The sequence below is a fragment of the Diuraphis noxia genome, unplaced genomic scaffold (assembly GCF_037042655.1).
Source record: "Diuraphis noxia isolate RWA-SAM2 unplaced genomic scaffold, SU_Dnox_SAM2 contig0005, whole genome shotgun sequence".
NCBI classification, from domain to species: domain Eukaryota; kingdom Metazoa; phylum Arthropoda; class Insecta; order Hemiptera; family Aphididae; genus Diuraphis; species Diuraphis noxia.
The window spans coordinates 37,006,994-37,029,477 of NW_028301715.1; the positions used below are offsets into that span (position 1 = coordinate 37,006,994).

At 32.3% G+C, this 22,484-nt stretch overlaps 4 protein-coding genes across 7 annotated transcripts; 2 read left to right on the forward strand and 2 right to left on the reverse strand.

Annotated features, from left to right (window-relative positions):
• Positions 1-7: 7 nt before the first annotated feature.
• LOC107168502 (renalase-like) lies at positions 8-745 on the reverse strand. Its single transcript, XM_015517936.2, has one exon. The coding sequence runs from the start codon at positions 743-745 to the stop codon at positions 8-10; it is 738 nt and encodes a 245-aa protein (XP_015373422.2).
• Positions 746-6,414: 5,669 nt separating this feature from the next.
• LOC149055258 (uncharacterized) lies at positions 6,415-14,267 on the forward strand. Of its 2 annotated transcripts, none has more exons than XM_089229846.1 (2): positions 6,415-6,895; positions 6,958-14,267. In XM_089229846.1, exon 2 carries the CDS (start codon positions 7,739-7,741, stop codon positions 12,917-12,919), a length of 5,181 nt encoding a protein of 1,726 aa, XP_089085972.1. In that variant the 5' UTR covers positions 6,415-6,895; positions 6,958-7,738; the 3' UTR covers positions 12,920-14,267. The 2 variants fall into 2 exon arrangements, 1 of the variants encoding a protein (XP_089085972.1); XR_016192196.1 differs by lacking the exon at positions 6,415-6,895 and having other exon boundaries at positions 7,739-13,655; positions 13,718-14,267.
• LOC107168505 (fibroblast growth factor 1-like) lies at positions 13,080-20,648 on the forward strand. Of its 3 annotated transcripts, none has more exons than XM_089229850.1 (4): positions 13,080-13,948; positions 19,388-19,439; positions 19,506-19,800; positions 19,864-20,648. In XM_089229850.1, exons 3-4 carry the CDS (start codon positions 19,510-19,512, stop codon positions 20,047-20,049), a joined length of 477 nt encoding a protein of 158 aa, XP_089085976.1. In that variant the 5' UTR covers positions 13,080-13,948; positions 19,388-19,439; positions 19,506-19,509; the 3' UTR covers positions 20,050-20,648. The 3 variants fall into 3 exon arrangements, with proteins under 3 accessions (XP_089085976.1, XP_089085977.1, XP_015373426.1); XM_089229851.1 differs by having other exon boundaries at positions 19,391-19,439; XM_015517940.2 differs by lacking the exon at positions 13,080-13,948 and having other exon boundaries at positions 17,022-19,439.
• Positions 20,039-22,479, reverse strand: LOC107168506 (uncharacterized). The gene is made up of 4 exons (XM_015517941.2): positions 22,187-22,479; positions 21,986-22,102; positions 21,809-21,895; positions 20,039-21,715 (listed from the first exon to the last, which is right to left on the reverse strand). The coding sequence occupies exons 1-4, from the start codon at positions 22,248-22,250 to the stop codon at positions 21,573-21,575; spliced, it is 411 nt and encodes a 136-aa protein (XP_015373427.1). The 5' UTR covers positions 22,251-22,479; the 3' UTR covers positions 20,039-21,572.
• Between the last annotated feature and the right edge of the window lie 5 nt (positions 22,480-22,484).

A 22,484-nucleotide genomic window follows, 5' to 3' on the forward strand; every position in this document is an offset into this window, starting at 1 on the left:
TACATGTTTATGACCTTAAATTTTCTACAGTCTCGCAAATTTTAAATGCAGATTCTATACAACCGTTGAATGTTGACTGGGTGAAACTATCACCACCAGCTATAATTGGAATGGATTCATTTAGTAAAATACATCCTGGACTGTTGTTGTAAGGAGTTGTCACTTGTGAATATAACCATTTATGAACATTGCATGATGCAGGTAATGGCCAGTCTGGAAACAATTTGTGTACTTTATCATTTAACATTGGAAACACACTTTCTTTGGTTTCTTCTATATGTTTTTGTCCAAATTCCTTGGTTGTATGGAAAATAATGCAATCTGGTGAATTATATTGTTCTCGTTTTCTATTTTCTATAGAAACATATCTGAATGTTTCATCATCCAAAAATTTTACGTCCCATTCTGTTTCTAGTACAGGTTTTTCATAAAACATATTGTACGTAAAACGTGTACTGTAGATGACTTTTTCAAGTTCATTGCGAACCGTTTGAGACATTGGACAATTTATTTGAAGAATTTGTGGTGCTGGTGCTGTTATAACTATTAAATCAAACGACTCTTCACTTCCACAGACACAAGTCACTTGACCTGTAGATGTGATTGCAGAAACTCTCTTTTGAAATTTGGTGCAATCAATATTAGCATAGTTTAAAAAATATTTTACTAATGAATTAGCACCATTTGGAGCAATAAAATGCTGCTTGTGGTTTGATTCTGTAATCCCTTCGATTTTGCAATTCATAGGTGTCAATGTTTTCGTGGAAATTAATGGTTCATATATATCAGAGTATTTTGATAATGTTGATGCATCAGAGGTAATAAATTGAGCACCAAGGTCGACAAATGTATCGTTGGGGCCACGACGGACTGAAGTGCGGCCACCTGGGCCTCTGGCTTTGTCCCATATTGTCAAATGAATGTTTGGTATGCGGGTCCGTAACAGGTAGGCAGTTATTGTAGAGGTAAGTCCACAGCCAATTAAGAGAACTTTCATTATATAAAATATATATATAAGAAAAAAAAGAAACAATGATATACCTACCTAATAAATAAATAACTTAAAATTCTAGTTATAAATGTATAGAATGAAAATATCTAATAGAAAATAATGATAATATTATATACTGTTGTTGTGTTATACTGAACACTGAAGTATATATATTTATGACGAATTCTTAGTTTCACACTTTTCATTATAATATGTTTTATCACTTTGTCAGTGTACACTGTTGTACGAGTCCATTGTGTGATAACATTCAATAACAATCAGGTCAGCTGACAGTTACTATTATAACCTATTCTACTTCTCGTAGCACTGACTAAGATAGTCCGTTTCTCCGGTTTCTCGTAGTATTCTGTGATTACGTGATGAAACTATGAATTAAAATAAAATTTTTTTTCTCTAGCGTGAGTAAATGAGACTATGGGAAGAGTACATGCTAGACACCACGATTAATGTCTTATGAGTAATTGTTTTAATTGAATAGTATAATATAAGAAAATGTATTAAAAATTCTTATTATATACCTTATAGGTACCTAACCCCTAACCTATTATTCTTAATTATATTTAATATTTAAATACCTGTACTAGCTGGCGTCTGGCGTACACTAGCTACTGCTGCTATTATTTAAGTGTCTTAATAATTACCTATTAACAAATTTAAATTTGAAAAAAATATATTTTTACAGCTTTTGACTACAAAATTGAAGTAGTATGTTTGGATAATTGGATTTAATTTATTCCATATATTATTATCTATTACCTAATATTTATAGATTATTCATATTATATTACATCATATTACTTTTACATTGATATTATTATATATTTATATGTAAAATACTCCATATCTTTGTGAAATTGCTGTCATAGGCCATAGCCCATAAGTAGGCTGCAGGTACCTACTATAGATAGGTATAAGCATTGATTATAAATAATCAATGACGTATAAGGTACCTATGTTGGATTCACTTTTGACAAAAACATTGTATATTTGTGTCATAATATATTATAGTTAACTGCTTATAAATCAGTATTTATGACGGACGTATAGTATATAGTTACCGCCTGTCAACAAAATAATGGTGGTAAATTTTTAAGTTTATCTCCATGTTTGTGTGCATTTTACAATAGTGATTTAGCACACTGCCATATAATCTTAAAATGTTCATTCAATCATCTTTTCACATTTAAATTCTTATTTAATTTTATATTTAATATTCTTAAAACTATTCATACTATAATTTCAACTTTAAAAAAATGTCATGTATAGGTAGGTTTAATCAATAGGTAAGCAAAATAATAAATTTAAAAAAATAAACTGTTTTGATTATTGTTATATATAGATATTATATCTCATTTCTTATTTCAATAAACAAGTTGTAAAAATTAAACTTTTATGTAAAAAGTTGTATTATAATATATATCTTTGGATTTATCTTATTCGCGCCATACATTAATACCTATAATCTATGGCAATTGCCAAAGTCATTGCAGAAGATGTAACCGATTAAAGATTTTAAAATTTCAGACTGCAGAATTGAACAAAAATCGTATCGCATTACGTTTACGTACAGTTTTTTTTTAAATCACTATCAGTAACTGAATAACTAGCGTTGCAGTTCACACGCGTCTAAGATTAACCTGAAAGTTTTCGTTTAAGATAAGTTTGTACTCGAATTATTTTAGGGCTCAAATTTAATTTTTGGACTTCAAATAAATATATATTGTCTCGAAAATATGTGATCCAAGTGCTGCGGTCGTATAAATTAGACACAAATTATGTTATTTCTGAGCGCGAAATGTATTACCTACAGTATTGAATCCAGGTATACTTCAAGGGGGGGGGGGGCGAACGCCTACCCTGAAATTTATTTCGCTCCCTCTGACAAATACAACTTTCTGACTTTCAACAAAATGTACTTATTTATTAAATGCACAATACTAATTTAAATATAAATAATTAATAGGTTTCTGATTTATTTTGTAATTTTTTCAATATTTATAATTTCTGAATAAATTGCAATAAATAAATAATAATAATAGGTAATTCGATTTATAATGTGTGACAACCTGACGCGGAAACCCGCGCAATTACTTCTCTTTTCAACCGCCAATCGACGACACCGACACGCGATAAGCGCGCCTGAAACAGTCGATCCGCCGAGACTCCGAACCGGTCGAGAGTAGAGTGAGTTCTCTGACCTTAATTGCGCTAATAGCCCTTTTCACCTCATCATCTTCGTTGAAGTTCTGGCCACCCATAAATGATTTCATGTGTAAAAAAAGATGAAAATCACTGGGTGCCAAATCTGGACTGTAGGGCGGATGATTAAATTGTTCCCATGCAAAATCTGCAAGAAGTTGTTTTGTCACATTTGCTGTGTGCGGGCGGGCATTGTCGTGGATGAAAACAATGCCACGGCTAAGCATGCCTCGTCGTTTATTTTTTATTGCACTACGTAGTTTTTTAAGTGTCTCGCAATAAGAATTTGCGTTGATTGTTTGACCACGCGGTAAAAAGTCCACTAACAAAACTCCTTGTCTGTCCCAAAACACCGTGCACATGATTTTTCGAGTAGTCAGTGTCTGTTTGCTCTTTTTCGTTGATGGCGATGTGGTATGTCTCCACTCCATACTTTGTTGTTTTGATTCAGGGGTGACATGAGAAACCCAAGTCTCGTCCCCTGTGACAATACGGCTTAAAAAGTTATCTCCCTCTTCTTCGTATCGTGACAAAAACTGAAGTGCACTACCTTGACGTTTCACTCATCAGTAAGAATTTTCGGCACCCAACGAGCGCACAATTTTTGAAAATTTAATTTTATTGACACAATTTCATAAAGAAGAGAACGAGAAATTTGAGGGAAATGTTTTGCTAATGACGTCATGGTGAACCTTCTGTTTTCATGAATTTTTTTTTGAACTTCTTGCACCAAAACATCACTAATCAAAGATGGTCGCCCAGTTCGTTCTTCATCGTGAACATTTGTACGGCCTTCATTGAAAAGTCGCACCCATCTCCTTACCATTGAATCACTCGTCGCATTTTCTCCATAAACTTCACAAATTTGACGATGAATATCAACTGGTTTGATATTCTTTGCATTTAAAAAACGAATCACAGATCGTAACTCACATGTGGCGGCATTTTCTATTAGTTTATCCATTTTAAAACACTCGCCACGTGACATACGTACACTAACTAGTCACGGAATGGTTTTAAAATGTTCTAAATGAGTAAATGAAATAATCTGATATGACCGTAATTAAGATAACATCGTAAACGCGATAAAAATAGAAAACGGAACTTACTTTCTGGATATACCTCGTATGATAACAATTTCGAATACGTAGGAAAGGATCTTGAAATGCAAAGGTCACTCGACCCTTTGGCTGAAGCTACCAAGTTAATAGGTTTGCATCCTTCGACTTATGGGATAGAATTAAAAGAGAAGGTTGGTTTTTGATTAAGAGGATGTTGGTGGGTTAGGTTAGGCTAAGAGGATCCTTCTGACTCATGTGCGATATAGCAAATTCTTCGTTCACAATAATGATAATAATTTTAATAATTTCTAAAATTAGAGTGAAATGAATGGTCAGATTATTGTCTAGAGCATATCATAGGCTATTTATTATATATTAATTTTTAAGGGAGTATTATAAGTATTTTAAAATATTCATAACTCGCTTCAAAATTGAACCTATGAGGTGCTCTAGATAATAATCATATATGATAGGTTAGGTTAGGTTAGGTTAGGTTATCTTTAAATTTTAAAAGAGATCATTTCATTCTAATTTTAGAAATTATTATGATTCAAGTGCATGGGTCAGAGAGAGAGAAAAGAAATGCCCTGACATCCTCTTAGGTGTTATCAAGTTGAAAGAGCTCTTGATTGTTGATTGTTTACATTTTCACAGTATTGTAAAAGATAGTTCATAAAGTATTCAAGTACAGAAGTGTGTTAAAATATTAGGGAGAGCTGCAAGGTATAGGTTATAATATTAATTAATTTTTAAATTTTAAATGTATTTATTATTTTAATCAGGTTAGGTTAGGTTAGTTACGCCATAAATTTTCATTCTTAAAATATTCATTTGAGGACTTTAAAGTAGGTACTTTACAACAGTTGACTATAACTTTGATTAAAATAGTAAATTTGAAAGTAGGCAAGGCATGATTGGAACTAAAAGTAATAAGTAATAACTGTAGAATGAGGACTTCTATGTTATGTATTAAAAATGTATCAATTATATGCAATTTAATATGCCCTAAAAAAATTACATTCCTTCATCTCATCAAGAATCACTAAATTTAATTTCTTATGTACTTATCATATGTTTGTATACAATGCAATTACGATTTAAGGTAATACTAAATATCACAGGTGGATAACATTGTATTGATATGGAGTTTTTGGGAGGTGATAGAGAGTAAGTGTATTGTGCGTGTGTATACACGCCAAAAGTGTTAAGAATTTGAAGTTTATCTGAAAATATGTATTTAGGTACTTTCTATCACCTCCTGAAAACTATTTCAATAAAAGGTCATCTACCTGTGATATTTAATGTTACCTTAAATCGTGATCACACTGGATGTATAAATTTAAAAAAAAATTAAACAGCCAGTACAAATTTCATTTTTCATTCATATTTAATATTATATATTAGATAATAATACATTGATTCAGGAAAATATTTACCTAAGATTTTGGATTAACTATCAAAATATGCATTAAAAACATTTAAGATATGATCACATACGTTTTGAAATATGATGTATATTAACTAAGCTGATGTAGACTAAGTATACAAAAAAAAAATAATAAAAATAATTCAAAATGCTTAAGAAGTCCTTGCTCTAGTAATATGTAAAAATATATTTAAATAAAGATTTGTGTTAGTACGTAATTTGACTAGATATAAGAAAAACAATTTTTGAATGTGGTTAACTATTATAAGAATTACGTTACGAAATTAAAAGCAATATCGTTTACTAGTTTTATAAAATTAATTCAAATCTCTAATGCTGGAAAAAAATAATATCTAGTGATAGGTGATTTTTTAGAGAAATACAGTCATTATTAAACATCTAGTTTTAGTAGAGTTTTTGAAAACTATACTAGATTTAGTTGCTTACTCTTTTGACTATTCTAATTGACTTTTTAAATCTAAGATTTTAGACATTAAAAAAAAATTATAACGATTACATAGGTATTTATTACCTATTCAATATTTTAAATGACATAAATCTATTGTAATTATTATCTAAATAAACAAAAAACATACTTGAACTTGATAAAAAATACAAGTATAACTTGACGTACAAGTACTAATTATCTTATATAAGTATAACAAAAACTTTATGTACAGAAGTTAACAATAGGTATTGTTCGCGTTTATATGTCATGGTGTTGCATTCGTTGTTGTTTTCGTTTTAGTATTTTCGCGCGATGCATTGCGTTGCGTATCGGTGCGTTACGTAGCCGCGGTCATTGTCGGCGGCGGCAACAAAGCCTCCGTGTGCGACAGACCGGTTACGTAATCGCGCTGTTATCATGGCACGGAAATGTTCGTTGTGTGTTAACATTTTTGATTTTTCGGTTATGTTTTTAGTAAAAAGTTAAAGTCATGCTCTCAGTGTCACAAGTTTTCTTAATTTCGCGTGTTTGTCCAGTTTTGTGTGGTGGCACTGAGACACTTATCTTCATCTTGTTGTGTCCGGCGGCATAGCCTTCGTGGTGAATGTCGTCGGCACCGTCGTTGTTTTTTTTGCGCTTACTTCTCGTAGTGTACACATCAATTCGTTTATGTTCCTGTGTCTGCAGCCATTTGTTCTTTTGAAAAACACGTTTTTGTCACCTCTTCGTTTTTGTGAATCGGCCGTCTGGTAAAGTATCGTTCGAGGCAATTTAATATTGTCCAACGTCTAAACCTTTCTTTGTTTTTTAGCTTGCCAGCGGTCGCCTGTGAATAACGTTGTTTTGTCAATTGTGTGATCGTTCTTGGTCTGCAGAGCACAGCAATTTGTATTTTGTCTTCGTTGGTGATTGTGGCTTGGTGGTCGCACGTACTGGACTGTGATCGTTACTTTATAATACTGCTGTGTGCCGTCTTAGGCAGGTCATTACAGTTCTGGTACGGTCGCGTTGGGATTAAATCCGCCATCAATCACAATCACATGTAAGTATTGGTCGACCATATTTGTTTGTTTTTTCATTGTTTAAGGCCGACGGGCCTAGCCGCAAAGGCTATTTATTATTATTATACTTATAAAAATAGTGTTCCTATTAATTATTTATTGTGTGCCGTATGGGCCACATATTTTTCTTGTAATATTTTTATTGCATTATTTTATTGTAGTCATTGTGCAGCTATAAGGCCAGTATTATTATTGTTATTACTCGAATTATTGTTATTATACTTATTATTATTGTTATTGCACAAATATTTCTTATTGCATAAATTATTATTATTATATTTATTATCATTTTTCTATAAATCATTGTTTTTATTACATTTTATTATTATAAGGCTCATTTATTTATTTTCATTTAAGGCGAACAAGCCAGCCTATTATTTGTATTTAGGCACTTGCCGCGCCCACATTTGGTGACCTCGACGTGATTTGTACTTATATTCATATTTTTTGTTATTTTGATTTTGTATTCTCCTTAATTGTCGAACACATCACATTCAAGTTCAACAGATCAATCACAAACTCAACTGCACCATGTCGACTCCTGAGGCTGGGCCTTCCAAGGAAATGCGCAAATTGATCAAGCATCGAGTCTCGACTAAATCCACTATCCAAGTTATAAATGAATATGTCAAAAACTTCAATCCAGCAATTCATTCCAGTAGACAATTGCAAATAAGATTAACTAAATTAAATGAATGTATTGATTTATTTAATGAAGCTCAACAGTCTATTGCTGATTTAGATCAAGGACATGATGAAGAAAGGGAGCGATTGAAGTTTGAAGATGAATGCTTAACATTGAAGGCTACCATGGAAGATCTTATTGCCAAAAATACACCTGCTGAAATCGTTAACACTTCACACTCATCTCATTCATCCACTGGAGATTCTTTAAGACTTCCAACAATCCAGCCTCCGACCTTTAATGGAAATCTTGAAGACTGGCCTTCATTCTTTGATACGTTTAATGCACTCTTTCACAATAATGTAACTTTAAATGATGTGCAAAGACTCCATTACTTAAAAACCAGTGTGTGTGGACCTGCAGCTGATATTATAAAAACATTCACGATCACTGCTGAAAATTATCAGGTTGCTTACAATGAGTTGGTACGTCAATTTGAAAATAGAAGTCTAACCATTCAGACACACATACGTGCCTTACTGCAATCACCCAAAATAACTTCACCTTCTGCAGCTGATTTACGAAAATTGCACCACCACATTGCTTCACATGTTCGTGCTCTTAAAGCTCTTGGTCAGCCGGTGCAGTACTGGGACGCCTGGCTGGTGACTTTAATTTGTAGCCAACTTGATTCAATCACCGCTGGCGAGTGGCAGTTACGTCAAGACAACAAAGAGCTTCCGACTTATGAGCAGATCGAACTATTCTTGTCTAAGCGTGTATCAGCATATGAAGTATGCTCTAATTCAGTCAATATATCAGATAAAATTTCCAAAGCTAAACCTCCGTATCATAACCATGGCAATAACAAATCGTTGTTTACTCGCTCATCAGATCAAAAGACTATCAAATGTCCATTGTGTTCATCTGCACATAGAATATATCATTGTGATACGTTTGATAAATTGCCATTATCTGAGAAGAGAACTGTGGTCCGAAATGCCAAGCTCTGCTTCAATTGTTTAAATTATGGTCATCAAAGTGCAGATTGTAAATTTTCGCATTGTCCTAAATGCAACAAAAGGCATAATTCAAAATTGCATGAAGAACCTTCTAGTGAAAGACCAAGCATTTCTCAAACCAATGATGAACTAACATCACATCCCATTGCCACTGCCATGTGCACTGGGGTAGCCAACACACACTCTTCAAATTTAAATGTACTTCTAGCCACTGCTATTGTGAACATTTGTGACAAATTCGGAACTATGCATTCATGTCGAGCCGTTATGGATTCGGGCTCTCAATTAAATTTTATAACGGATTCCTTTGCTAAAAAATTGAAACTATCTGAAATAATGAAGTCTCTCAATATTATTGGTGTTTCGTCTATGTCATCTTCATCCAAACAACTTGAAGATACTACTGTGTGTTCACGTTTCGGTGATTATACTACAAAAATTACGTTGCATTCATTGCCAATCATTGTCAACTCACTTCCATCCCATTTAGTTATCCGTGAAAATTTGAAAATTCCTAATAACTTGCAAAATCTCTTAGCTGATCCACAATTTCATCTACCAGGACCAATTGACTTATTACTAGGTGCTGACCTATTTTTTGAAATTTTTTCTGGAACGAAGGTCGCACTGAATAAACATGCTGCTCTCCACCATACGAAATTTGGTTGGATAGTTACTGGCAAGGTTCTGGAGACATCAAACTGTAACAAGTCATCTGCCTTGATGGTAAATCACGATTCTGCTTTGTCTTTTTTTATATCAAAAAGTAATCAACGTACTATGGAGGAACTCAGGGCCGAGGAGCATTTCAAAGAGAATTTTTGTCGCAGTACAAATGGTCGCTTTATCGTGCGGTTGCCACTATCTCAAAATCCTGATGTACTTGGCAATTCCCTCACTATGGCCGAAAAAAGGTTTTTCAATTTAGAAAGAAGACTTGCCAGAGACAACTCATTAGCTAAGCAGTATGATGAATTCATTCAAGAGTACATAGCGTTAGGTCACATGGAATTAACAACATCCGCCAGTGACAAGCCTATGTATTATTTACCACATCACGCGGTCTTCAAATCAGACAGTTCAACAACAAAACTTCGTGTAGTTTTTGATGGGTCTGCGGAATCAACTTCTGGACTTTCATTAAATGATATTATGCTGAGAGGACCAAAGATCCAACCTGATATCTATAATATTTTATTGCGTTTCCGCTTAAACCGTATTGCACTAACTGCTGATGTGGCAAAGATGTATCGCCAAGTGTTAGTGGATGAAGGAGACTGTTATCTACAACGAATAGTTTATCGCTCGCATCCTGATGAATCTTTGAAACATTTCAACTTAAAAACTGTGACCTACGGTACAAAGTCTGCTTCCTTTTTGGCAACACGTTGCCTATTCCAACTTGGTTATGAACATCGTGATACTGCAATTGGTCAAACTATTTGTAATGATTTTTATGTAGATGACCTCATTAGTGGAGGTGACTCTGATCAGGATTGTTTTTCAATATATGAACAGCTTCAATCCATTTTGGGCTCTGCTGGTTTTCCTCTACGAAAATGGTGCTCAAGTTCTAAAGATCTCCTCAATCGCCTGCCTCATGCGCAGGATGATCCAAACTTTATGGTCAAATTAAGTGAGGACGATGTAGTGAGTGCCTTGGGACTGTTGTGGCAGCCATCTATTGACAGTTTTCGGTTTTTAATGAAGAAATGGACGCCACCTCAGTTCATTACCAAGCGCAGTCTTTTATCAAATATAAATAGTGTGTATGATCCTATCGGCTTCATTTCTTGTGTGCTAATCAAAGGCAAAATTTTTATGCAACAAGTGTGGAGTTTTAAAATGGATTGGGATGAACCATTGCCTGGAGAATTATATTCAAAGTGGATCAAGTTTTATTCGAGTTTGGGTAACCTTGATAAATTGATCATACCAAGATTAGCACTAGCACATTGTTCTACCAGATATACACTTCATGGCTTCTGTGATGCCTCACAGAATGCATTTGGTGCTTGTGTCTATATCCGTTCAGAGACCAGCGACAATGTTTTTGTTGTAAATTTATATACATCCAGATCTCGAGTTGCACCAATCAAGGCCACTACCATTCCACGCCTTGAATTATGTGGTGCTTTACTATTGGCTGAATTAATTACTGAGGTTAAGGACGAACTCAAAAAATCAAATATTACCGTGACGTCAAATAATACTTATTTATGGACGGACTCAACTATCGTCCTTGCATGGATCAATAGTTTATCTCTCTTTCAAGTCTACGTTGCCAATCGCATTGCTCGAATAAATGATCTAACGCATGCATCACAATGGCATCATACCCCGACTTCTGAAAATCCTGCAGACCTAATCTCCAGAGGTGTAGATGCAGACTCAGTAAGCACTTGTTACATTTGGTGGCACGGTCCAAAATGGTTGAGTAAAGATAAACAAAGTTGGCCCAAAAATCCTACCTTACCATCAGAATTACCAGAAATTCGGCCTATCAATATGGTATTGTCGGCCATAGCAGAAGAAAATTTCTGGATTTTGAATAAATATTCAAGTTGGATTATGCTCATAAGAATCACTGCTTTGGTACGCCGATTTGTCTCCAATTGCAAGGATTCCCTATCAAAACACCCTGAGAGACGTGTTTTTGATTCTATCACACTAAATGAGTTACTGCTAGCTGAACGTTTTTGGTTAATCAAGGCTCAAAGTTCTGCATTTCATGATGAATTGGTGTGCTTGAAGGCTAAAAAAAATGTGCATCGCAAAAGTGCATTGACTTCGCTAAGTCCGTTCATTGACGACGAAGGCTTAATCAGGGTTGGTGGTCGACTTACAAATGCGCATATGCATTGCAGCAGCAAGCATCCAATCGTTCTTCCTTCCCGAGCCACAATAACTAAATTAATATTTCGTTACGAACATTGTCGCCTCATGCATGTAGGCCCTCAAGCTTTACTGGCTCATATATCTATAAAATATTGGGCTATTCGAGGCAGAATTGTAGCCAGAAAGGTTGTCCAGCAATGTGTACAATGTTTTCGAGCGAATCCTAGATTTTCAGCCCCACCAATGGCTCCGTTACCAAAGGAGCGTGTGACAATTGACAGAGCTTTTAATCGCACTGGAGTAGACTTCTGCGGACCAGTTTTAATTAGGAGTGGTATTAGACGAGTCACTGCTATTAAATGTTACATCGCCGTCTTTGTATGCTTTGTTACCAGAGCGGTGCACCTGGAGCTAGTTACTGACCTGACAGCCGATGCATTTATTGCTGCTCTATCAAGGTTCATGTCCAGGAGGGGAATGTGCTCGCATTTGTATAGTGACAATGCTACAAATTTTGTAGGAGCTCACAAGGTGTTGAAACAGTACTTCTCACAAAGTAGCAAAAACCAGCGAGTCACGGATCTGATGGCTAACCAGGGAATACAGTGGCATTTTATTCCTCCTTCTGCACCCCATTTTGGCGGCCTCTGGGAGGCAGCTGTAAAGTCCGCCAAACGGCTTATGCTAAAGATCACAAAGGGTGCACTACTTACTGCGGAAGAGCTGAATACTTTGTTGTGTAAGATCGAAGCTGTTTTAAATTCACGTCCTATGACATCGTTGTCTGATGACCCCAGTGAATATAAGGCCCTTACTCCAAGTCATTTCATTATTGGAGGGAATCTCATGTTGCCACAAGAGCCGGATTTATCGGCCGTTCCTATGAACAGATTGCGTAGATTTCAATTAATGCAAGCACAGCTACAAAGATTCTGGACCCGTTGGAGCATGGAATATCTACCACAGATGCAAAAACGCGGTAGGTGGACTTCTCCAAGCAGAGCTATTCAAGTCGGTGATCTGGCAATACTTAAGGAAGACAATGTCCCCATTCTACAGTGGAAGTTAGTCAGAATCAGTGCCGTGCACCCCGGGGCAGACGGAATCATTCGAGTTGTGACCATCAAACAGAGTGCTGGTGCTGAAATGAAGAGACCTGTCGTCAAACTTGCACTCTTACCCAGTACTGTCGACATTGCAGATTCCGAAGACCCCATTCCTTCTTAATTTCATTGAATTCATTTATTTGTTATCATATTCTTTTTTGGATTACCATTATTTATTTGTTATTATATTTTTTTTTTTTTTTTTTGGATTGCTATTATCTATTTATTTTTTTTGTTTTCTTTTTTAAATGTTTATAATCTATTTATATTGTTAGCTAATCGAATGTTTATGTTATACTATATCATATTTAATTTGTGTTGAATTGAAACTCCTGCGTCCTTTCAAGGCGGGGAGAATGTTCGCGTTTATATGTCATGGTGTTGCATTCGTTGTTGTTTTCGTTTTAGTATTTTCGCGCGATGCATTGCGTTGCGTATCGGTGCGTTACGTAGCCGCGGTCATTGTCGGCGGCGGCAACAAAGCCTCCGTGTGCGACAGACCGGTTACGTAATCGCGCTGTTATCATGGCACGGAAATGTTCGTTGTGTGTTAACATTTTTGATTTTTCGGTTATGTTTTTAGTAAAAAGTTAAAGTCATGCTCTCAGTGTCACAAGTTTTCTTAATTTCGCGTGTTTGTCCAGTTTTGTGTGGTGGCACTGAGACACTTATCTTCATCTTGTTGTGTCCGGCGGCATAGCCTTCGTGGTGAATGTCGTCGGCACCGTCGTTGTTTTTTTTGCGCTTACTTCTCGTAGTGTACACATCAATTCGTTTATGTTCCTGTGTCTGCAGCCATTTGTTCTTTTGAAAAACACGTTTTTGTCACCTCTTCGTTTTTGTGAATCGGCCGTCTGGTAAAGTATCGTTCGAGGCAATTTAATATTGTCCAACGTCTAAACCTTTCTTTGTTTTTTAGCTTGCCAGCGGTCGCCTGTGAATAACGTTGTTTTGTCAATTGTGTGATCGTTCTTGGTCTGCAGAGCACAGCAATTTGTATTTTGTCTTCGTTGGTGATTGTGGCTTGGTGGTCGCACGTACTGGACTGTGATCGTTACTTTATAATACTGCTGTGTGCCGTCTTAGGCAGGTCATTACAGTTCTGGTACGGTCGCGTTGGGATTAAATCCGCCATCAATCACAATCACATGTAAGTATTGGTCGACCATATTTGTTTGTTTTTTCATTGTTTAAGGCCGACGGGCCTAGCCGCAAAGGCTATTTATTATTATTATACTTATAAAAATAGTGTTCCTATTAATTATTTATTGTGTGCCGTATGGGCCACATATTTTTCTTGTAATATTTTTATTGCATTATTTTATTGTAGTCATTGTGCAGCTATAAGGCCAGTATTATTATTGTTATTACTCGAATTATTGTTATTATACTTATTATTATTGTTATTGCACAAATATTTCTTATTGCATAAATTATTATTATTATATTTATTATCATTTTTCTATAAATCATTGTTTTTATTACATTTTATTATTATAAGGCTCATTTATTTATTTTCATTTAAGGCGAACAAGCCAGCCTATTATTTGTATTTAGGCACTTGCCGCGCCCACAGGTATGATCATCAGTTATTAATGATACTGGTCGTGACCATTGAAATTATATTTTCCTATTAACTATAAAGGTATACGACATTGTAAACATATCAATGAAAGAAAATATTTAAATATTGCAGAGGAAATATACAACGAGATTATTATTACCGTAGTTTTTAACAAGATTTTAAAGCCAAGTTATTGTTATACCAGTATTTCAAAGAAAAAATAAATATTATTATCAATCATAATAAATAATGGGTCCTCTAATCATATTTTATTCTTTAATTTAAAGGTATACAATACAATTTGATGAGTAAATAAAAATTCACTGAAGTCCTTGCCTGCAAGCATAATTTGATTTTTGTTTACCTACTTAATTTTAAACTTTTATTAACGAAGCGCTCTATAAATAATGATTCTATCATAATTTGATTATTCTTTATAAAGTGCATCGCATTTATTAACATGCTGAAGTCTTCAGTGTGTATTACAACTATATATCTAGTTCAAACTAAATTTTTGTTTTGCTTCTCGAAAAACATTTGCCTGTGGGCTCCAATACCCTCTTTCCAATTTTTATTTTCATAATTTGAATCTATTAGATTTTTGTGTACTCGATTTTTAACTTTTATCAATGATGTGCCCTATAAATAATGATTTTATCTTGATTTAATTATTCTTAATATGGAGCATTGCATTTATTAATTTTGAGATTACACGCTAAAGTCTTCTGCAGTGTGTTTTACAATTATAATTTTTAATTTTTTTTTTTTTTTTGCTTCTTGAAATGCATTTGCCTGCCGGCGCCAATACCCTCTTTCCAATTTTTATCTTCATAATTTGAATCTATTAGATTTTTGTTTACTCAATTTTTTACTTTCATAAACGATGTGCTCTATAAATAATGATTTTATCATGATTTAATTAGTCTTAATCTAGTACATTGCAATAAATTAATTTGAGATAACATGCTGTCATGCTGACGTCTTCAGTGTGTATTACAATTATAATTTTTTCTAATTTTGTTTTTTTTGCTTCTTGAATTGTATTTGCGTGTGGGCGCCAATACCCTCGATCTTTCTCATTTTTTTACATTTTTTTCCGGTTTATATTTGGGTACACAATTTTCAACTTTAAAAATAATCATGTGCGCTATAAATATAATAATATTGATTCTATTATAATTCAATTCTTCTTATTAGTATATTGCATTTAGTTAATTTGCGATAATGAACTGCAGTATGCAGAGTGTATTCCCAGTGGCGTATTTTTTTTTTTTAATTTTTTTTTTTGGTGGGGGGGGGGGTGTCCTCCGTGTCTTGACACCCCCCGACATTTAAAAAAAAGTCAGTGTTGTCACTTATTTTATGGTATACTATTTTTTTCAAATGTAAAACTTCTTGTCAATTCCTAACATATTAATTTGTTAAAAAATTAATTCAATGTCTTTTTACATTAGTAAATAATAGTAAAAATTTTGTTTTTGAGGTTCATTAAATGTTGACACCCCCCGAGAAATCACCAAAAATACGCCACTGTGTATTCCTATTGTAAAATTGTTTTTAATTTTCATTTTTGCTTCTTGAAATACATTTGCCTGCGGGCGCCAATACCCTCTTTCTCATTTTTTATTTCTGGTTTATATTTTGTTACACAATTTTCAACTTTAAAAATAATCATGTATCCTATAAAATTTATATATTATATTTATAGTATAAATAATGATTCTCGTAATAGTTATAATTTTTCTTAATAGTATACTGCATTAATTTTTTTTGAAATAACATACTGCAATCTGCAGTGTGTATTCCTATTGTATAATTTGTTTTGCTTCTTATGACTTAGTTACCTGCGGGCGCCCATGTTCACCTTCTCATTTTTTTTCCTAATTTTATCATAATTGATTTGATTTACAATGTCTTAACCTGGTTTCATTTTATCTTTTATTTATTTATAGACTGCAGTATGTTGGGTGCCCAAGTCCTTTTTTTAGTAAGTGACAAGTGTGCATTATGAAATGTGTTTACCCCGTTAACCGTTAGAAGGTAGTTTTTTCGTGAGTTTAAATGGATCTAAGAGCTGTGGATTAGGGTGTTTGTGATACGGTACTTATGACCTATTTTGAATTGTGTGTAACCACTTTCTAGTTTCTTCCGCAAACAGAATAGGTAGGTAACTATACTACCTACACTGTACATGAACTGTATGTAGTTTTGTACACATTTGTTTTTCAATATTTATCACTTCAGTTATTTTTCCAATTTTATTTGTTCTTATACATATACATAAATACATAATTCACTGCTCAACAAATTTTGTTCGTGTGAACATTTTAAAACAATTATTAATATTCAATTATCTTCTTACAGACTATTGTATTAACCGGCGATCTTTAAGTATAAATATATTGATATCTTTCCGATCCAGTTGATATAGTATAAAATAAATGTATAATGATTAATGACCCATAACTTATCATATTCGTTTGTTCTCATTTTTAAGTTGATTATTTAATTATCTATCAGTTTTTTACGTTAACTGCTCTTTTTAACGAATAATAAACTCAAATCATTTTCTTAATACCTTTAAATTTATATTGCTTTAATTCGTACCTATACTGTTTCCCTAATTAATAAATAAATTAAGAAAAATTAAAAATTTTAATGTACCTATTGGTGCAATAGTTTTTAGTGTTTAATTCATAATAATCATAATTGACTGATGTCTCTAGCCATTAATTGAATCATTTACATATTTTCCTTTACGTTCCTCTTTCAATATGGCTTTTTCAGTTAAGATTCTGAATATTGTAAACTATAGTCTGTATAGTATGTGTTTGTACTGTAGAATTGTACCTGATATTTGATTTTGGATTTTTAAAATGCGTTTGGTTAGTTTCCCTTTCCTTTTTTATTCTATTCATTTAAATCTATAGTTATTTTTTTACCATTAGGAGTCGTCACAGTTCCTTAAAAGTCAACATTTCCGTTAATTTATTTAAAATAAAAAGTTGTATAAATTATAAATTTGTTAATTTTATCAGTTTAATTATTTTAAAAGTTTCTAAGAACTTTTCATTTTGATCTTACATAACTATGAATCCATTTCGCTATCAGAAACCACCATAAAAATTGAAAATCTATGCATTTTTTTACTGCTGTACCTATATTTATTTTTCATCTCCCGTGTGGTACATCAGGCATTAAACACACAGCCCGACCATTTTTATCTTAACGGCCCACGGCCCACGGCCCACGCCCCACGGTTACCATCTAAAATGTGCAATTTAATTATTGTATAAAAAATAAATGTATGAAAAAAAAAATTTTACAATTTTCATTTTGCGTTAAAAATCACTAATCACCGCCGTCATGTTAAAGAGAGGTAATATATCTACATTTTTTGCCTTATCTCTGATAAACTGTCGTAACACCAAAAAGAAGAATTATAAATATATATTTTTTTTTTTTGTAAATTAAATTCAAATAATAAATATAATAATAATACATTTAATTTTAATCTTAAGATTAAAAGCTAGAACTTGAAATCCAAACAATAGACGCTACTATAGAGCCATTAAATTGAGTGGGCTTAAGCCCATAGCCAAAATGTTTAACAGAGGGGTTGTGGGACTACACCCTCACCTTTAATAAACACGAAAATATATTAAAATTATATGAATACCAAAATTTTCAATGAAGAAATACGATTTAAATACAATTGATACTTCATTTTAGATGGCTTGTGAGGCTGAAGTGTGGGCTAGCCCACCCAAGCCCCCCTCACTATTTACGTCTATGATCCAAACATTTCTTCCACATATATTTTAAGTGTATAAACTTCATACTCTCCCCCAGTAGGACTTGAAACCATTATTAATAGTTCAATACCTATATGGAATATCTACCAGTTAAACCGTACAAAACCAAAATCGATATCTAAAATGATATCGGAATCGAATAAAATAAGCAAGTAGGTACCGATATTCGAAACCAACAATTTAAAAAATATAAATATCAAAAATACAATATTATAGGTACTTTTGATAAGCGATATGGTTATGATATTCATGAGGTACATTTTATGGACATTCAAAACGCTATGCAAGTATACTTAGTAATTATAGTTTCCTAGCTAGTTTCGAACTCTGATATGAATGAGTATAATTATTAAGCATATAAAGACTATAACTAAACAAGCAATTATATTTTTATCAATAATTAATGAAAGGTTATAGGATCATAGACATAATATTTTGTATTTGGTTAGGACAGTGTTTCCCAACCTTTTTTTACTCAACGCCCCTTTTAGATTTTAAAAATCTTACACCCCCCCCCCCCCAATCAATTTTTTAAAATGACAAACGTTTTATTTTTTAATAAGGTATTTAATTTAAGACAAAATATCATTTAACAATTTAACACTACAATTTAGTTAATTTTAATTTTAAATTTAAAACCTAACCTAACGTCAAGTACCTGTCAAGATAATTATTTTGATATTTTTTAAATGTCTATAAATATTATACCTACATAATTCTGTGGATTAAATTAGGTATTTTATTCTACGCAGTTATACATTTCATTACAATCAGTTATAAACAAAAAAAATTAAATGATAGATGAGCACCCCCTCATAAAAACGCTCCCTTCAAAATAAAAAATGCCCACGTTTGGAGTCACTGGGTTAGGTATCTACCTATCTTAATATTCAGAGCGAATAGCTTAAATTAGTTAAATTATACTATATTAGTATTACATAATATAATAAGTTATGGAGGGGCTCAACAAATTTAATTTTAGATTGTGGTCTGCCCACATCAAACCCACACATGCCTCATTGGCAATCTTAGCATTGCCTCTTATGACTTATTGTACATAAACATAATATTTAATGTATACATGTAGGTAGTTATTATTATTTTTAGTGAATTCTGTTATGTACTTGGAGATATATTGTTAAAAAACAATGTACCTACCTAGTTTTCTGGTATCGTAATAATTTTATTTGCACATTTTTCATGGACCAAGAAGAAGAAGAAACATCTCAAACAACAACATACAATGTAGCAGCTTCCAAGAGGTTAATATGTTTACTACCAATTTTAAAAATATGAATAATTTTTTTGAATTTTGTGATTTATGTTAGTCACATGTTGAGCAATGCACATGTGTCAAATGGTCATTCTTCTCAGCAGAATCAAAAATCAGTAATTATCGACTCACGTGTGCTCAAACATTATGGCCGAAGGATGAAATTGAACTGCAGGCATGGGTATAATATTTTAATACTTCAGGACGGAAAAGTGTCTAGTTCTGATGACGACATAGACAGTCATTGTGTGATGGAATTTACATCAATGTTTCCTGGTCATGTCCGTATTAGAGGAGTTGAAGCCAATTTGTTTTTAGCTATGAATAAAGATGGACTTCTTTATGGAGAAGTGAGAATTGTATCTAATAATTTTTTTCAAGTTTAAAATTTATTTATTTTCATTAATTCTTAGGCCGATCCTAACAACAGTTCAACAATATTCATTGAACAACCAGAAGGTCCTTACAGTGCATACCTATCTTATAAATATCAACGAAAAAAATGGTATGTGGCTATAAAAAAAAATGGTAAAATAAAATTAGGCCCAACAACTAAAAGAGGACAACATGCTACACATTTTTTAACAATTGTTGTATAGGTAAAATTCATCATACATTCTTTAATTTTTATTTAAATACAATTTCAAAATTATTGTCAAATAAAATATATCAATAGGTACTTAATAATCCAAGGGTGGCCAATTTGCGGCTCGTGTCTTATTTAAAAAAACCCACCATTTACTTATTGTCAATAAAATACAATATCATTATAAAAATAATAAAATGTATTTTTTAACATTTTGGCTCTTTATATCATTTTATTTGGTCCATGTGGCTTGTAGGCGTATAAATGTTGGCCACCCCGGCTATAGTCTATACTCTATAGTAAGCATTAAATCTAGTTTTTATTTTTGAAATTCATGAAATTTGTTTTAAAGTAAAATTTTAGTTTTATTTAGCACACAATACAGATATAACATTATTTTATATATTTATAATATGAAAACAATATTAAATAAATAATATTATTATAATAGTTAATAGTTATTTATTGCGAAAAAGTTGAAGCTCTGTAAAGTCAAGGCTAGTATAACATTACTATTGTAAGTATTACTAAACTAGTCATTATTTTTGTGTATTAAGATTCTTCATTATGTCATTAAAATAAATAAATAAAGTTATTACTAAAATAGTAAAATTTGTATGGTATTATTTTTTCTGTATTTATATTACTGTTTGAAGAGAATTAGCTGTTTCCCTAGAAATCTTCATCCAGTTCTGTATATCTTCTACCAGCTACCACTAAACAATTAAATCTTAACTTGTGCCAGTATCAATGTATAGTTTTTACGTGTCAATCTTTCATGATGTGTAAATAGTAAAAACTGACTGCCGTCTTTTGAAACAGAGTATTATAATAGCCATCAGTATATTATGATAAAATAAGACATAAATATTAATTATAAATGTTTAAATATAATCTAGCTATAATTTAAAATAAAAACAATCATAATACATTTAAATTTAAAACTAAAGCAATAATCTACTTTAAATAAGCACCTACATTTTAATCAAATTAGTTAAATACTGATGATGAGGTACATACTTTATTTTTAACAGCTTATGCTGTTTGTAAATATTTTATTATAAGGAATTACAAAAAAATAAATATACTATTTTCATAACAATATACTGATTACATAATATAAGCATGGGTGGAATGGGTGGAATGTATTATAAACTAAAAATAATTCAAAATATGTTTTATTTGTTTAACATAATTAAATAGAAACTTTTTGTCCATTTTATTTTTTTGTAAATTATTCTCATCGTGTAAATATGATATGATAAGAATAAGATAAAAATAAACTTTTTCAATAAATTATTAAATTTAACAAATAGTCTAGTACAACTGTATTTAAAAATAAAAATGTTAACTTAGATTTTATATGTTAAAATTAATATTGAGGGTAAATTAATAATTTTTAAAAACTGTTAAGTTGTGTATGGTGTTAAAGATTTGAAGTTAAAGTATATGATAAAGTTTTGTGTGTATTGTATTCATTGAAATTAAATTAATTTGCATTGTTTATGGCAGCAAATAAAATAAATAATTTATTTTTCATTTCTTTTTCACTCTTGGAGAAGTAGTCTGGAATACACTAGAAGCAGACATAAGATTTTCAATATATTGGCCAAGAACTTGATTTTCAGATCGTAGTTTTAAATTTTCTTCTTTTACACTATCTACACGTTGAGATAAATCTAAAAAATATATTTTATGTTTAATCAACTTTAATCATGTACTTATTTCAATTTTTCCTCTGCAATACAATTATATAAATAAAACATGTTTACCATCTAATGTGTTTTGTAGTTCTAAAACTTGTGTAATAAGTCTGGCTTTTTCTTCTAATTCATCAGGACTCATATCACGATCTAAACCTACAAAAACAAACAGTTATTTAGACTCGTAGTGTAGTTCTGGTAAAATATGAACAAATGGCAACTCTATAATGTACATAGAAAACTTACTATTTCTGCTTGGACTATTACTACCGTTCGTAAATGATGACTGTAATGAATCCATACTTTGATTGCGCACAATGACATCAGAACATTGAGATATGTCTTGGTCATCGTGGATAATGGCTGTGATCATAATTTAATATTAAAGTAAACGCCAACGCGGGACCAAAGCAGTAAATATTGTCAAATCTACTGTTCGAAACATACCTTGAGGGTCATCGTCCGCCAAAGGAATACTGTCTTCCGGCGACTTGTCTCTGTTTTCTTCCATCGTAGGTACGTATATGCACGTACACGTCTGGTGCCCTTACACTAATGCATCTGTTATCCAGGAGGCAAGGAATTAGACTAGAACTTGGAAGTGTGGACAAAATACAAATCAAATCAGTAAATACTAAATTACCAAAACATGAACAGTAACAATAAACATAATAAAATATAGCCAATATAGGCGAGTAATGCCTATTAGATATTTTATTAATATTTACATTTTTGTCGATAATCG